The following is a 15188-nucleotide window of genomic DNA, read 5'->3' as shown; positions in this document are numbered from 1 at the left end:
GAGGGAATTGCCACTGAAACACTAGAGTCCGACCTCAACAGCAAATGTGCTATTGTTTGTGAATGTCGTATTCTTCCTCTGAATGAGAAGAGTTGACAATAAAATATTTCTCTATAAAAATGTTTTACTAAGTGAGAGTACTTCGCTGAGCATTTGTTTTATTGCTGCTCCGCGTTCTTTGAGATGAGAGCCTGTGTCCATTGATCTGAAACCACACAACCCCTGTGTGTCTTGTGGGACTCTGAAAGGGGTTCTGACAAAATCAATCAAAAATCTGGTACAGAAAGAGGGATAGGGCTTAATAGAGGACAACTGCAGGTCGAATTTTGCTAGATGGAGGAGAACAGGCAAGATTACATCCTCCTGCCCCTGAATTGGATGAAGATCATTTTGGACTTACCATACATAGAACCTTTTCCTCTTGAACGCATAGGAGCGTCTGGTAGAGGGTCTTTTTGGACTCCCTAAGAATATTCATGCATTACTGAGTGAGGCCTAAATGTTTATATTGGAGGAATTCAGGAGACATGCTGTCAAGCTCAGTGAGGGAAGACTGGGGAGGCAAATCTGCCCTCCGAGCTTGAACAGGAGATCCTGTCTGCATGGCAACCTCTTGTGTGGTCTTTCTGATAGGTAAAGGACATCCGGGAACCACCACTGGTTAGGCCATTCTGGTGCTATGAGGATCATTCAGGTCCTGGATCTGTACATTTTGTTGATCACGGCCGGAATCAGCGGAATAGGGGGAAAACGTATAAAGAAATTTCATAGATCAATTTATCAAAAGGGCATTCTCTTTTGTTCTTGAGAAACTGGATGCGAAATCTAGACAATTTTTTATGTTTTTGCCTGAAAACGTCGATTTGCGGATACCCCAACTCTCGAAAGATATCTTCTACAATGTCGTTGTGCAGAATCCAGTTGTGCGCTTCAGCAAAATTGCGACTGAGAGAGTCTGTCTGAGTGTTCTGGACTCCTGATAGGTGAATGGCGGAAACTGTCAAATTCCTGGCTATTAGCCACTTCTATATTGTAAGGAAATGCCTCCTTGGCATGTTATCCCCTAACTTTTTGCCTTTGCCGATGCTAAGTTATGATTTGAAAGTGTGCTGGGACCCTGCTAACAAGGCCCCAGCACCAGTGTTCTTTCCCTAAACTGTACCTTTGTTCCCACAATTGGCACAACCCTGGCACTCAGGTAAGTCCCTTGTAACTGGTACCCCTGGTACCAAGGGCCCTGATGCCAGGGAAGGTCTCTAAGGGCTGCAGCATGTCTTATGCCACCCTGGGGACCCCTCACTCAGCACATGCACACTGCCTCACAGTTTGTGTGTGCTGGTGGGGAGAAAATGACTAAATCGACATGGCACTCCCCTCAGAGTGCCATGCAAACCTCACACTGCCTGTGGCATAGGTAAGTCACCCCTCTAGCAGGCCTTACAGCCCTAAGGCAGGGTGCACTATACCACAGGTGAGGGCATATGTGCATGAGCACTAAGCCCCTACAGTGTGTAAGCAAAACCTTAGACATTGTAAGTGCAGGGTAGCCATAAGAGTATATGGTCCAGGAGTTTGTCAGACACGAACTCCACAGTCCCATAATGGCTACACTGAAAACTGGGAAGTTTGGTATCAAACTTCTCAGCACAATAAATGCACACTGATGCCAGTGTGCAATTTATTGTAACATACACACAGAGGGCATCTTAGAGATGCCCCCTGAATACCAATTTGACTTCTAGTGTAGGCTGACCAGTTTCTGCCAGCCTGCCACACACCAGACATGTTGCTGGCCACATCGGGAAAGTGCCTTTGTCACTCTGTGCCCATGAACAAAGCCTGTACTGGGTGGAGATGCTTCACAACTCCCCTGCAGGAACTGTAACACCTGGCGGTGAGCCTCAAAGGCTCACCCCTTTTGTTACAGCGCCCCAGGGCATCCCAGCTAGTGGAGATGCCCGCCCCCCCGCCCACTGCCCCCACTTTTGGCGGCAAGGCTGGAGGAGATAATGAGAAAAACAAGGAGGAGTCACCCACCAGTCAGGACAGCCCCTAAGGTGTCCTGAGCTGAGGTGACCCCTGCCTTGAGAAGTCCTCCATCTTGAGTTTGGAGGATTCACCCAGTAGGATTAGGGATATGCCTCCCTCCCCACAGAGAGGAGGCACAAAGAGGGTGTACCCACCCTCAAGGACAGTAGCGATTGGCTACTGCCCTCCCAGACCTAAACACACCCCTAAATTCAGTATTTAGGGGCACCCCAGATCCCAAGAAATCAGATTCCTGCAACCTGAAGAAACAAGGACTGCTGACCTACAAGCCTGCAGAGAAGGAGGAAGACGACAACTGCTTTGGCCCCAGCCCTACCGGCCTGTCTCCAACTTCGAAAACCTGCACCAGCGACGCATCCAACAGAGACCAGCGACCTCTGAAGCCTCAGAGGACTGCCCTGGACTAAAGGACCAAGAAACCCCCAGGAACAGCGGCCCTGTTCGAAACCAGCTACTTTTTTGCAACAAAGAAGCAACTTTCAAAGACTGCACGTTTCCCGCCGGAAGCGTGAGACTTCACACTCTGCTCCCGTCGCCCCCGGCTCGAGATCCAGAGAACAAACACGACAGGGAGGACTCCCCGGCGACTGCGAGCCCGTGAGTAACCAGATACAACCCTCCTGAGTCCCCGCAGCAACGCCTGCAGAAAGAATCCAGAGGCTCCCCCTGATCGTGACTGCCTGTAACAAGGGACCCGATGCCTGGAACCAACACTGCCCCCTCAGCCCCCAGGACCTGAAGGAACCGAACATCAATGCAGGAGTGACCCACAGGCGACCCTCTGCCTAGCCCAGGTGGTGGCTGTCCCGAGAAGCCCCCCCTGTGCCTGCCTGCACCGCTAGAGTGACCCCGGGGTCCCTCCATTGTTTCCTACCTGAAACCAGACGCCTGCTTTGCACACTGCACCCGGCCGCCCCTGTGCCGCTGAGGGTGTGTTTTGTGTGCCTACTTGTGTCCCCCCAGTGCTCTACAAAACCCCCAGGTCTGCCCCCGAGGACGCAGGTACTTACCTGCTGGAAGACTGGAACCGGAGCACCCCTGTTCTCCATAGGCGCCTATGTGTTTTGGGCACCTCTTTGACCTCTGCACCTAACCGACCCTGAGCTGCTGGTGTGGTAACTTTGGGGTTGCCTTGAACCCCCAAAGGTGGGCTGCCTATGCCCCTGAACTGAGACTTGTAAGTGTTTTACTTACCTCCTGATCTAACCTTTACTTACCTCCCCAAGGAACTGTTGTTATTTCCACTAAGTGTCCACTTTGAAAATAGCTTATTGCCATTTTTACAAAGACTGTATATGATATTGCTTTTATTCAAAGTTCTTAAAGTATCTAAGTGAAAGAATTTACTGTAAATCTTGAACCTGTGGTTCTTAAAATAAAGTAAGAAAATATATTTTTCAATATAAAAACCTATTGGCCTGGAGTAAGTCTTTGAGTGTGTGTTCCTCATTTATTTAAAAAAAGCCAAAGGTACACAGTTCCAAACAGTGGGTTCTGTACAGGTTCATAGAGTAAACAATGCATCCTGTGAATCTGCTTGTTTTAGAACAAGAGACCCCACTCACCAATTGGTGACATGCTTCATCATCAGGCTTTTGCTCCTCGTAAGACCGGCACTGCAATACCTGACGGGCCCCTTGTGGGGGCTTTTCGCCGGAGATCTTTTGGATATAGAAATGACGGTTGTTGAGTGCTGGAATATGGGATTGGTATGAGTGTGTGAAGGTAAAAATGGCTAGAGGTCTGTAAAAACCATTTTCAATCAAACACCGACCGCTGTCATGATTAAAAACCATATGTGGGTAAGAATTAGAAGTAATGTCTAGTCCACCCTAAAAGGACAAATATTATAGTAAAGTCAACAGTCCCTAGGTTCAGGGAATGTGAGGAGTGTGAGTACAGAAATCACTATACTACTACTACAAAGGTCAACATGTTTCTCGCATATAATGTCATTTAAGATCAGTGCGATTCATCAGGACCAAAACGTACCTAATCCACATGTTATAATCCAATTGGGAATCCACTCATATTAAAGGATGGGCCCCATCGGGATAACGACAAGCATCAGTAGTCCAAGCTGGTATAATTAACCTGCTCTCCTGGATCTGGACCACAAGGTGGTTAATCACCTACTCCTAATCTGCGTTCCCATGAAGAGTCATTTATTGCCTGTGAGTGTACAACAAATGCTTAACATTACACTCTGATAAGCCTACTGCTCAACCACAAAATAAAGCATTAGAATTATTTAATTTTGCCACTATCTTACCTCTAAGGGGAACCCTTGGACTCTGTGCACACTATTTCTTACTATGAAATAGTATACACAGAGCCAACTTCCTACATATATGGCCTGTGTTTCCAGAGACAGGGAACAAGAATGAGCGCCCCCTTGTTTATTTAAGTAAAGCATTGTGGTCAAGTTGTCCATCTGGACCTGGAGAGAGTTGGTCTGTATGGATGGGAAAAAGAACTTGAGGGCTAGATGGACCGCCCTCCGCTCCAGCATGTTGATATAATATTGCTGCTCCTTGTCCAACCACATGCCTTGCGTTGCACAGAGTCCATGTGAACACCACACCCGTGGAGAGAGGTATCCCGGATTAGAGTTTGCGTGGGAGACCACCATGTTAGTGTTTGGGCATCCAGCAAGAAAGTCAACTTGTCGGCCCAGTGGTCTGAGAACTGACTCCACTGGTCCTCCGGACTTTGTTGTAGAGGTCGAATATGCAGTTTGGCATGGGGGAGGATGAAAATACAAGAGGCCATTGATCCCAGAAGAGGCGCAACATATCTGGCCGATGGATGTGGAGTGTGCACAAGATTGTAATACTTCAGCTTGATTGAGAATAAGCTATCCTCCGAAGGGCACACTCTTGTGGCCCTTGTGTCCTGAGCTGCACTAAAGTAGTGGAGCTTTTGTGTGATCATTTGTATGGATTCTGCAAAATTGATCTTGAGACCCAACATCGGCAAAGTCTTGATGCATGTCTCAATGTTTTTCCGTTTGAGACATGGAGGAGCTTTTTCGGAGCCAATCATCTAAGTAGGAGTAGACAAAAAATGTATTTCTTCTTAAGGATGCTGCCACTACAGTTATGCATTTCAAGAAAGTTTAGATCAAACAGTAGTACTTTGTAAAGGCAATGTTTGGATATCACTTTGAAGCACAGAAACCTCTGTGTTTTTGGTAATTGGAATGTGGAAATATGCATCCTGGAGAGCAATGGAACACATCCAGTCCCCCTGATGGAGTTGGGGGCAGATATGGTGAAAGGCAAGCATTCTGAATTTCTCTTTGTGTACGAACTTGTTTAGCAGTCATAAGTCCAGAATGGGTCTGAATCCTCAGTTTGGACCTTTTCTCCCTTTACTAGGAAAAAGCAAGACTATATTCCTAGCCCCTTTGGGAGAGTAGGACCTGCGCTATGGCCTGTTTTCTGAGCAGACTGGTGACTTTGTCGTGCCGGATGGCTTGCTAGGGACATGAAGTTTTTGTAGGTTGTACAGCAGGGGGAGACTTGAATCATACTGAGTAACCATTTTGAACAATATTCAGACCCAGTTGTCGCTTGTGATGGAGCGCCACTGGTCCAGATGTTTGCGGATTCTTACCCCTACTCAAGTGGGAAACAGAGAAGGGGGAAGTGAGGGCTCAATGTTTGGCTGGTGTCTTGGAGGAAGCTGCTGGTTGATGATTAGTTCCTCTTCCCTTAGCCTGTCTGCAGGGGTGATAATGAGACCAGGCCTGCTGTTGCGAAGTCCAGTGTGGGGTTTGAACCCTCTGTTGTTAGGGTCATCTATCATATGGCCTGTATCTGCGCAGGAAATCTTTCCGCTCTTCTAGATTCACAATTTTGAGCGTTTCAAGCGTTTTCATTTTGGCCATCTCGTCATCTGCATGTGAGCCAAAGAGTGAATTCACAGTTGAGACTGAATTGAGACCTGTGATGACCTTCTGGCACAGATTCCTTGGGAACACCCATGAGCATCCAAGATCAGAAGCATCTGCTGCTGCACTAATAATCTGGTTGGAGACTAGACCCCCTTCAGGCAGGATTGCTTGAAAGTCCCACCTGTCTTCCTTTGGCAATCTTTCTGTGAACCCGGAAAGAGTCCCTGAGAGATCGGTCATATCCCTCTACCATGTGCTAGGCACCTTCATAACTGTAGCTGACGTTCCACACATCTTTTTTTCCCCAAAGTGTTCATGTGCTTGCTGTCCTTACCCGGGGATGCAGAAAACAAGGCTGCAACAGAGTGTTTTTTTTCTTGCTGCGGCTATAATAACGGAGTCTGGTGGTGGGTCAGACCTCAAGAATAACAGATCCTGGTCAGGAGCTTTATACTTTTTAGGGATCCGCGAAGAAGCTGTTTGCAGAGATGCTGAAGTGAGAAAAAGATCCAGTGCTGGTTGGAGAAGGCCGGGACCAGAGGGCGCAGTGGTCCCGATGCTGGCCTTTGGTGCAAAGTCTCAAAGATGACGGATGATGATTTTGTGGGCACTGGGATGTCTATGTTCAGTTTGGATGTGCTCCAAACCAACACATCTTGAATATGGTTAAATCATCTATTGGAGATACTCTTGCTGGAGGAGTGTCTGTTAGTGTGGCCGAGTAGTCCCTCATAAAAGAGCTAGAGGAGGTAGACAAGGTGGGAAACCTATGATGTCATGCCCGAGATAGGTGAAACCACTGGGATCTTGAAGTGGATCTTGTCCTTGTTGTCTTGGACCTTGATCTATTCCTTAGAGGTGATCTAGATCTCCTTGGGGTTCTAGGTGCAGGGAGTTGTCGCCCCTGAGGAGAAGTAGAAGCCAGAGAGACACAGGTGGCGCTGTTGGCTTCGTCAATGGTGATCGAGGCATAGCTCTAGACGGAGAGAATGTGTGAGCCCAAGCTCTGCTGTACATGCTTTTTGCAGAGACTTTCCAACCAGCAGTGGGAGATGTTGTTTGGGGTCTCAGGTGGTGCAAACTGAGCACGAGACCTGGAGTTCAGTGGTAGTTCCGATAAAATCTGAACTTCAGTAGAAACAGAACGTCCTCTTGAGGGTATTGTTTGAGCCAGTGACTGCAAACTTGGGCTGTATGTTGGAGAGCGCCTGCTTGAATTCTCGACGTCGAAGGATATTTAGACGTTAACTGAGTTTGATGTTTGATAGTCAACGGTGAAGTGCGCAGCGGTGAGGCTACTGGTCTTGACGTTGACGGTGGCCAGACTAGCATATGAGCCTCGATGTCGAGAAGCTATCCTGTCGAAAGGAGAAGTGTCCCAGAAGGGTGTCTTGACGTTGAATGGTGGTGTTTCTTGCTCAATAGGTTTCGTTGGTGATGCGTGCCTCGACATCGAACAGCAATTCCTTGATGCCTAAGGAGGTATTGTCAACGATGTTTGCCTCAACGTCGGGTGATGTTGCTTCGACACCGATGGAAGTCTTACCAGTGAAGATTGTGTTGACCTCAAGTGGTGTTAGTGAGAAGGCACTTTTGACGTCACTGTCACTACCTCACAGTCCTAACTCTTCACATTGACCTGGATTGCCGTTTATTCTGCCTCTATGGAGGTCATTCTCTGGGCGCTTTCTTTGAGTGAGACGAGGGCTCTTTGGAGGTAGATGGGGACCCTCCAAGGCCTCTTGATGACCCTGTCTTTTCTCTCTCCTGCAGCCCATGCAGACAATTCTTTTATTTGTCCTTCAAAGTACTTCTAAACAGCTTCGCGCAAAGATGAAATTTTCCAGGAAGCTGTGTCTCAGGGAGACAGACAATATAGACAGAATGGGTTTCTGTCTGGGCTTTTTTTGCCACAAGATGCACACTTCACAAAAAGTGAAGGCATAATTTGGTTGGGGAAAAAAATCATCTTTTCTGTCAGAAAAGTAATCTTCTGTACACGATGTACCGAAAAATGTCAGGTGAGGTCAAAAACAGAAGTTTTTGAAGATAATTTTTTAAAGTAAAGCCAAAAATAGGAGGGGCTCAGTGCTCCAGGATCCTCGCAGTAGGAACCGGAAAAAAGAACTGACCTGTCACTTGTGAGGTATGATGGGATATAGAGGGTCCTCTGATGTCTTAAAAACACAGTGTCCATCTTCTCTGTGATTCTTTTAAATGCAGACCATTGGCTAACAATACCTTTCATTTCATTGCAGTTTTCTGGTCAAATAAATGCTGTAAATATACATTTTCTTTCTTATTTTCTGCTTTACATAAATGCTCATACTGTAAAATAATTGTTTGAATGAAAACTCAATATCATTTAGACTATATATATATATATATATATATATATATATATATATATATATATAAATAATCAAATATAATGTGTGCTCCAGAGTCCCCGCACGTGTGCAGGAATATTCAGTGCTTATAACTAATATACACAAAAGCAACACAAATAGACAAGAAAAGCACTTTGGGACAACTACGACCAGTGAGCATTGATAAATCAACCAGCACTTATAGAATTCAACAGCTTCTAACCTTCACATGGCAGGAAGTCCAGGAAGATAAAACTCTAACTATATGATAAATAAATAAAGCACTTAGAAGCACAGAGCCTAGAAATCAACCACTGTACCGATGTGGGCCAGAAAGGTTCTACAGAAAGTCAGTGACTGAGCTCTTTACTTAAGCCAAAGTATAAAATTCTCATATCTGTTTTGTGGACACAGTTGGTATAAACACAAATATGCAGGAAACATGGGAACCTGTGTTCTGGGCCCTGGAATTGTTTTAATATAGGCATAATTTTGCTAATATCCTGATCAGCGGTCTCACATAATTTTCATTTTTCTCATAATTTTGCACCATTTTTAGCTAAGGCAGACTGGTCTGAGAATAAAATGCCTTGCCAGATTTTAAAACTGGTTGTGTGCTGCGCCTGTATGTGCTAGCAACATTTGCCATGTGACTTTAGAGACATTATGGAAAATTCATTGAGCAATTATTTCGGGTGATGTTTGTATGTGAGGGCACGCATCATACAAAATTAAACTGGATGACCATTCATTCATAATACACATTTTTTTGTATATTTTGAAATGGTAATATTTTCATCCACCCCTACTTAGAAATAAAGCGGGAGGATGGTGCAGAAGGCCTCCAAATCCATGGTATGACTATGGTGCTGCTTTTAGTTCACTAAAGCAAACTATGCAGAGACTGTTGTTGTTGCTATGAGTTTCAACAGGAACTTAGTCATTAAGCTTGTCAAGATGAATGTACAGCTAGGAAGGCCGAGAACTACACTTCAGAATACAGAAGAAATCATAACCAAAGGTAAGTGAGGGTGCTGTAAACATAATTAGCAACCAGCACGGCTTTAGTACAGGGTGAAATAAACCCCTGGAGGATAAAAGCCCACAGGGTTTCCCATCCTAGGACAATTGATGTCTACTGTTCATATTTTTCTTAGAACAGGCTAATGTGAGCTGCAAATGCATCCTAAGCCCATGAAAAAGGATAGGCACCAGGCTTGAAAATTCAGTAAAGGACTATATCATTGTCTCCAGTGAACTAGGTTGGCAAACGTACACAGATTTAAACATCCATGGAGAATACGTTTATCAATCTTTATGCCACAGCACATAAGGAGTTGGAAGAAATTCAAACTGAAGTACTATACAGGGCTAAAAAACAAAATAAGGGTAATGTGCTCGAAATGAAGCACAACAATAAATAGCAATATAATACAATTCAGTGAGGATTCAGACAGAAATAGTCAGTCGGAAACTATCCACAATCTCAGCCAATGGCTGAGATTAATTCAAGCATGCCATCCATCACCTTGCTTTTTTTCTTTTTTTTTGCAGTTGCTGCCCTAAGTGCGACGGTATGCCCAGACATGCGTCCCCGACTCACTGTGTCACTGGAACCAAGCTACATCTGGCTGAAGAGCCCTAACTAGGGCGAAACAGGTCCTATGTTGCTTGTGTTCCGGTTTAAGGAGGACGTGGCCTGGCAGCTCGGGCTGGACTGTTCCCATGAGGAGCAGGGTCAAGACTGATTTGCATAGGGCTGGGTCCAAACTGAGGTGGCATGGTGGGCAAAAAACAATGGATTGGGATGCGGCTTGAGTGACTGCTAGTAGCGGAGATTAATTCAAGCATTCCTTCCATCAACCTGTTGCTTTTGCACTACCCACAGATAACAGCATCAACATTCACCAATATGCCGATGTTACACAACTCTCACTGAAAGTCTCCGCTGTTTCAGCCATCCAAATCCTCAAACAAAGCTTGCACATTATCCAGAAGTGGATGTCTAGTGCCTACCTGTAACTCAACCCAACCCAGACAAAATTCCTGTTATTTCCCAAACAAAACAAAAAGTACAAAACTTGACTGCTTGGAAACCCAATTTTCACTGAATGCGAAGTCACTTTGATTCACCCTAGACACCAACTACACCCTCAAGAAAAGTTACCAAAAATGACAACGAGCAAACCAGCTCTTTCTTGAAAGTGAAATCTCTTCTTCCGGAAAGCAACTTCAGAACTGCTGTTCAAGCTTTTGCACTCTTGCATCTGGATGATGTTAACACCATCCTCCATGACTTCCAGACTCCCCCCTGGCACCCATTAAGAGTACCCTACATGCCACAGCATGTCTCATCTAGGTGCTGAAGAAAGATGATCATCTCATTCCCATCCTAACTTCATTGGATCCCCATGCTGGCCTGCACCATATTAAAAACCAACAGCATCATTTATTTACAATTACGTTACGACCAATATCCCCACTTATCTTCCCACAAGCTCACCATCTTTGGTGGTCATCGCCACACCAGCAATAAGGATGCCATCAGACCACAGAATAAAAAGTGTTTTTAAAAATTAAAAAAGTAAAATGAAAACAGGGCAACAGGCCTTTCGCATCTATGCTTCCAGGATGCAGGACAATATTCCCTGTAGCCATCAGAACAGCCCCAACTTTGCTTCAATTTAGGAAGCAATTGAAGATTCCCCTCTTTAAAGCACATTACATCAAAATGCATTAATGGTGCATAAGCCAGTTACCTTTTCATATCACTCACTGGCTTAAAGCTGGTCTTTGACCCTGTACAGTGCTCCGCTGCCTTCTGGATAGGTTTGCCCTACAGACATACCATATACTTACATACAGCTACGTGTCATACAGTTTTACTCAGTTTGGAAATGCAAATGATTATGTGATGTTTCTCTTTTCTGTTAAGCCGCATCACATCTGTGATCTCACTGCACCCATTCTTCGTGCCCTTGCCTGTATAAACTAAATAATACTACTACTCTGTTACCAGACTCACTAAGTTTCAAACAATGTAATTTTCTTCAAAACATTTTCAGAATTCTTTGTGGTATCAATTAATTGATCATGTTTAATATGTTTGTATTACATTCCAGTTCATTTTAGGTCCCTTAATACGCACTGTTTCAATTTCTAACTTGTACATATCAGCTAGTATTTATCCCACACATTAAACCTATGCTTCTTTTTTTTTATTATGCTTTACTTATTGTTCAAGACTAATTAAAATCATTACAGAGACAAGAAGAGTGGGATATTGTAGTGGATAACCTAAATTCAACCATTTGAAGCAACGATGAGAATGATACTGGTGTTTAATCTATTAGGCTATTTTTCATCACCAGTAGCTAAATACTGAAACAATAGAAACTAATTTCAGTTTTATTTACTGACTTAGAGACAACCATACATTCACCATATGTACTGCAGCTTTTACATAAACGTCTGTGTCTTATAAAATATGCAAAACATGTTTTAAGAGTTAAACTACTACAGGAACAAATCCATTCTAATCAAGTGCTTTAATCCACATCAAATTCCTATATAATCTATTGAAAGGACTAGGCATAAGCTTGTTTATGTTTGAATGGCCTATGATTCTCTGAAAAGCAACACTCTAGTCCTGATCCGGCTCCGCTATCCATGTATTGTAGATACGTTTTTTTGAGTGCCTGAGTCTATCCTTGCAATATTAATGGCAGCTCCAGCATCACCCACTCTAGTCTGTAGAGCCCTAAACGCACAACACTCTCTTGAGGGTATGCAACCTTTCACAAAAACACATTTACAAGGAGGACCACCCGGCAAACAACAATATTGTGGCTAACGGATATAAGGCTTATAGGACAAGATGCAAAATACTTACTGTGGTGTGTGACCAATAGGAATAGTCAAAGCTGAAGGACTTAGGTGGCTCTTTTGGGTTCTTAGGATTGATAATACCTGATAGAAGAAAAACACCCTTGTCAGCAACAGAGAAAACATTTAAGACTTTAAAGAGTGTATTCGAGAAATAATATATAGACATTTTCAATGAAGAAAACAAAGGTTAACGTGATGTTCTATTTAGGTGTTGAAATAACACAAAAACTATCATCTAAAAGCCGAATAACTGAAATTCACCAGTCATAGTTTATTGAACTAACCATAACTTATAGCCCCACCATGCACTGTTTTGACCTCACATATGACATTACTCATGGCATGTTAAATGACATCACTGATGGGCCGAGCACAGTGGTGCATTGCCTGCAAGGCCTAGCTTCTGGCCACGCCTTACTCCCAACCCCTGCCGGACACAACCTTTGGCAGTGCATGCAGGTGAGTTGGCCACAGGCCCCGACCTATGGCCAATCCCCTGTGGGCCCCCATTGCACATTTTTCTTATTTTTATTCTCTTAATTTTCTGCGGGACTGTGGTAATCCGCAATTGTTCCAAAAAAACCGCACCCCCATGGTACCTCAGGACCATGCAAAGCTTCACATAGTGCAATCCCACACTATCATGGGGGTGCCACTTGTGCAGCAGTTCTCACACGAGTACCATGGTACCTCACAGAAGGACCATGAAGGGTCCTGGAGAAGTAATGCTTTACCCATGGCACAAAAAAAAAATTTTGTTTGTGTTTAGCTCATGGGGGAGAGCTCCTCCTGTGCCTCCCTTTTTCCCCAAGTTCCAGGTTATCCCTACCCTGCCCCTTCATATGTTTAAAAAAAACTACTTCAGGTCAGAGGGACGGAGGCAGGCCCACTATCCTGTAGTGGTGGGCGCAATATTTTTCTGAAGTTCCGGCAAGCCAATCAGATTGCTCGATACAGGAGGATACTGTAAATGCAGACAGGCGAAAAAGCTGTTTCAGTTAATCAAAGGCCCTATTTTTTAGATTTATGGTCTGTGGGACTTCCATGGGACCAACCCTCCAGCTATCACTACACTTTTAAACTCTTCATGATCACCCGAGTAACTCTTTAAACGCAAATTTCTCAAAAACAGCTGGACGGATTTACACCAAATAATGAAAAACAGACTCTCTGAGTGAAGTTCTAACTTTCTGCCAAGTTCATTTAACTTTTTTTTGGGCAAGTTTTGTGGAAATTCGTCACATGGTGCCAAGGTTATCAGCAAAGCAAAAAATGCTATTCCTATGCAAACTCTGATCTTACTATAACTACACAGTGACAAATCCCACTTTGCAATAGTTTACACACAAACACTAACATATCTCATCTTGTCTGATTTCCACTCAGAAATACTTATGACGAATCTCCAAATGAAAGATATCTGTATCTTTGGAAATTTAAACATTGAGTGAGGAGTTTTATACTGTAAACTGTAAAAAATACAGCCTTCAAGCATAACCAGCAGCGACATTTACTGTATGTTCTTCTGAACACAACTCCACCCAACTTTAGTAAAACAGACTGGGATTCTTTGGTTGGCTGGATAAAAATTTAGCAAAGAAGTGGCAAAAATAATGTTCACTAGACCAGATATACCAAGCACGTAACTGTGCATTAGGTGACAACTTGCTGTTTCTTGACAACTGTCGACTAAAAAAGGTAAATATTCGACAACCAATAGCAAATTGATGACAAATATAATCTGAAAGTTTGGCTCCTTCACATGAAGCGTGTGATCAAACCCCCACTTCTTCAATTTACCATAACCGTCATCTGCTTTGAATTTATTTTTATTTCTAACTTCAGGTCTACCAAATGGTGTATGAAATGTAATGGACCGTCATGGCAAAAGTGGTAATCCCAATTACGGAGTCAAAGTTATGGGGCAGCAGAAAAAGAAACATTTTAATTTGCCCGACTAGTTGCATACAATATGTAATATCATTAAAAGAGAATGTTGAAGCAATTTTAAAAATATCAAAAAGTTGGCCTAACATCTGTCATCACTCAATTTGATTAGCGAAATGTATGCAATATGTACAAGTGTCCGCATAAACAAAGCAATTTTGAGGATATCAAGGTTTTACAATGCCCTACGCATAAGGTTTGGGTACGAAATATGTAGTAGTCACTCTAGACAACAAACTGAGAACAAGATGATCCACATATTTTAACCAAAGTTTGCTGCAATTGAAAATATTGTAAAACCTGTACATGTGACTTAAATTCATTAGAGCTTAGGTGAACATCCATAAAAAATCCAGAAACACAGTGGTTCACTTATTTGATCAGTAACGGTCCCCGGCAAGAGCTGTTTCTCAGAAGTAACAGTACATAGTTGGGCCTCAAATGGATAAGTTACTTACCTGTAAATCCTAGTTCTCTTCCAGGGGTATCCTCATCAAAGTCATAAACATTGAATATTCCCGCCCTCGTGCGGGGACCCCGGAGCATACATAAAATGCACACATATAAAAGTATGAAATATGCACGAAAAATACATATAAAGCATTTTTAGTAGACCAATTTTCATACTAAACTCATATATACGTGTGTAAAACAGCAATGCAGACTATATTCATAAACAGGCTAAAAAGCTTTATTTCTATGGAGTTTTTATTTTTTTTATTTTTTTTTAACAGTCCTTTTCAAAATTACAATAAGAGAAAAAAACTTTCCAAAGCCCCATAGCTGGGCACAGGGAAAGAAGCAGTAGCAACATCAGTGAAAAAAACACAGGAGAACCATAAAAACTCTGGCACTGTGCCTTTAAGACCCTGAGCACCTCCAGTATCCCACCATGCCTCAGGGGTGAAGGAGAGGTGACAGTTGGTTCACAGTTAGGTTAGTACTTTTTTACGGTGACAACTTGTGTAGCAGATTCGAAATATAGTGTGTCCTGCACTTCTAAAAGACCTGCGTCTGGGGAGGAGGGTGGGTTGTTT

The 15188-nt window shown here is 43.5% G+C and overlaps 1 protein-coding gene across 15 annotated transcripts in view; it reads right to left on the bottom strand.

Annotated features, from left to right (window-relative positions):
- Positions 1–15188, bottom strand: part of KIF1B (kinesin family member 1B) — a 1289105-nt gene that overhangs the window by 1082914 nt on the left and 191003 nt on the right. For all 15 annotated transcript variants that reach the window (XM_069241187.1, XM_069241189.1, XM_069241193.1 and 12 more), the window contains exon 3: positions 12209–12285. In XM_069241187.1, the coding sequence (XP_069097288.1) occupies positions 12209–12285 (77 nt within the window). The remainder of the gene's footprint in view (positions 1–12208; positions 12286–15188) is intronic.

The sequence above is a fragment of the Pleurodeles waltl genome, chromosome 6, assembly GCF_031143425.1.
Source record: "Pleurodeles waltl isolate 20211129_DDA chromosome 6, aPleWal1.hap1.20221129, whole genome shotgun sequence".
In the NCBI taxonomy this organism is placed as follows: domain Eukaryota; kingdom Metazoa; phylum Chordata; class Amphibia; order Caudata; family Salamandridae; genus Pleurodeles; species Pleurodeles waltl.
The sequence above is the reverse complement of the archived record's forward strand: the minus strand, read 5'-3'. Positions and strand labels throughout refer to the sequence as shown.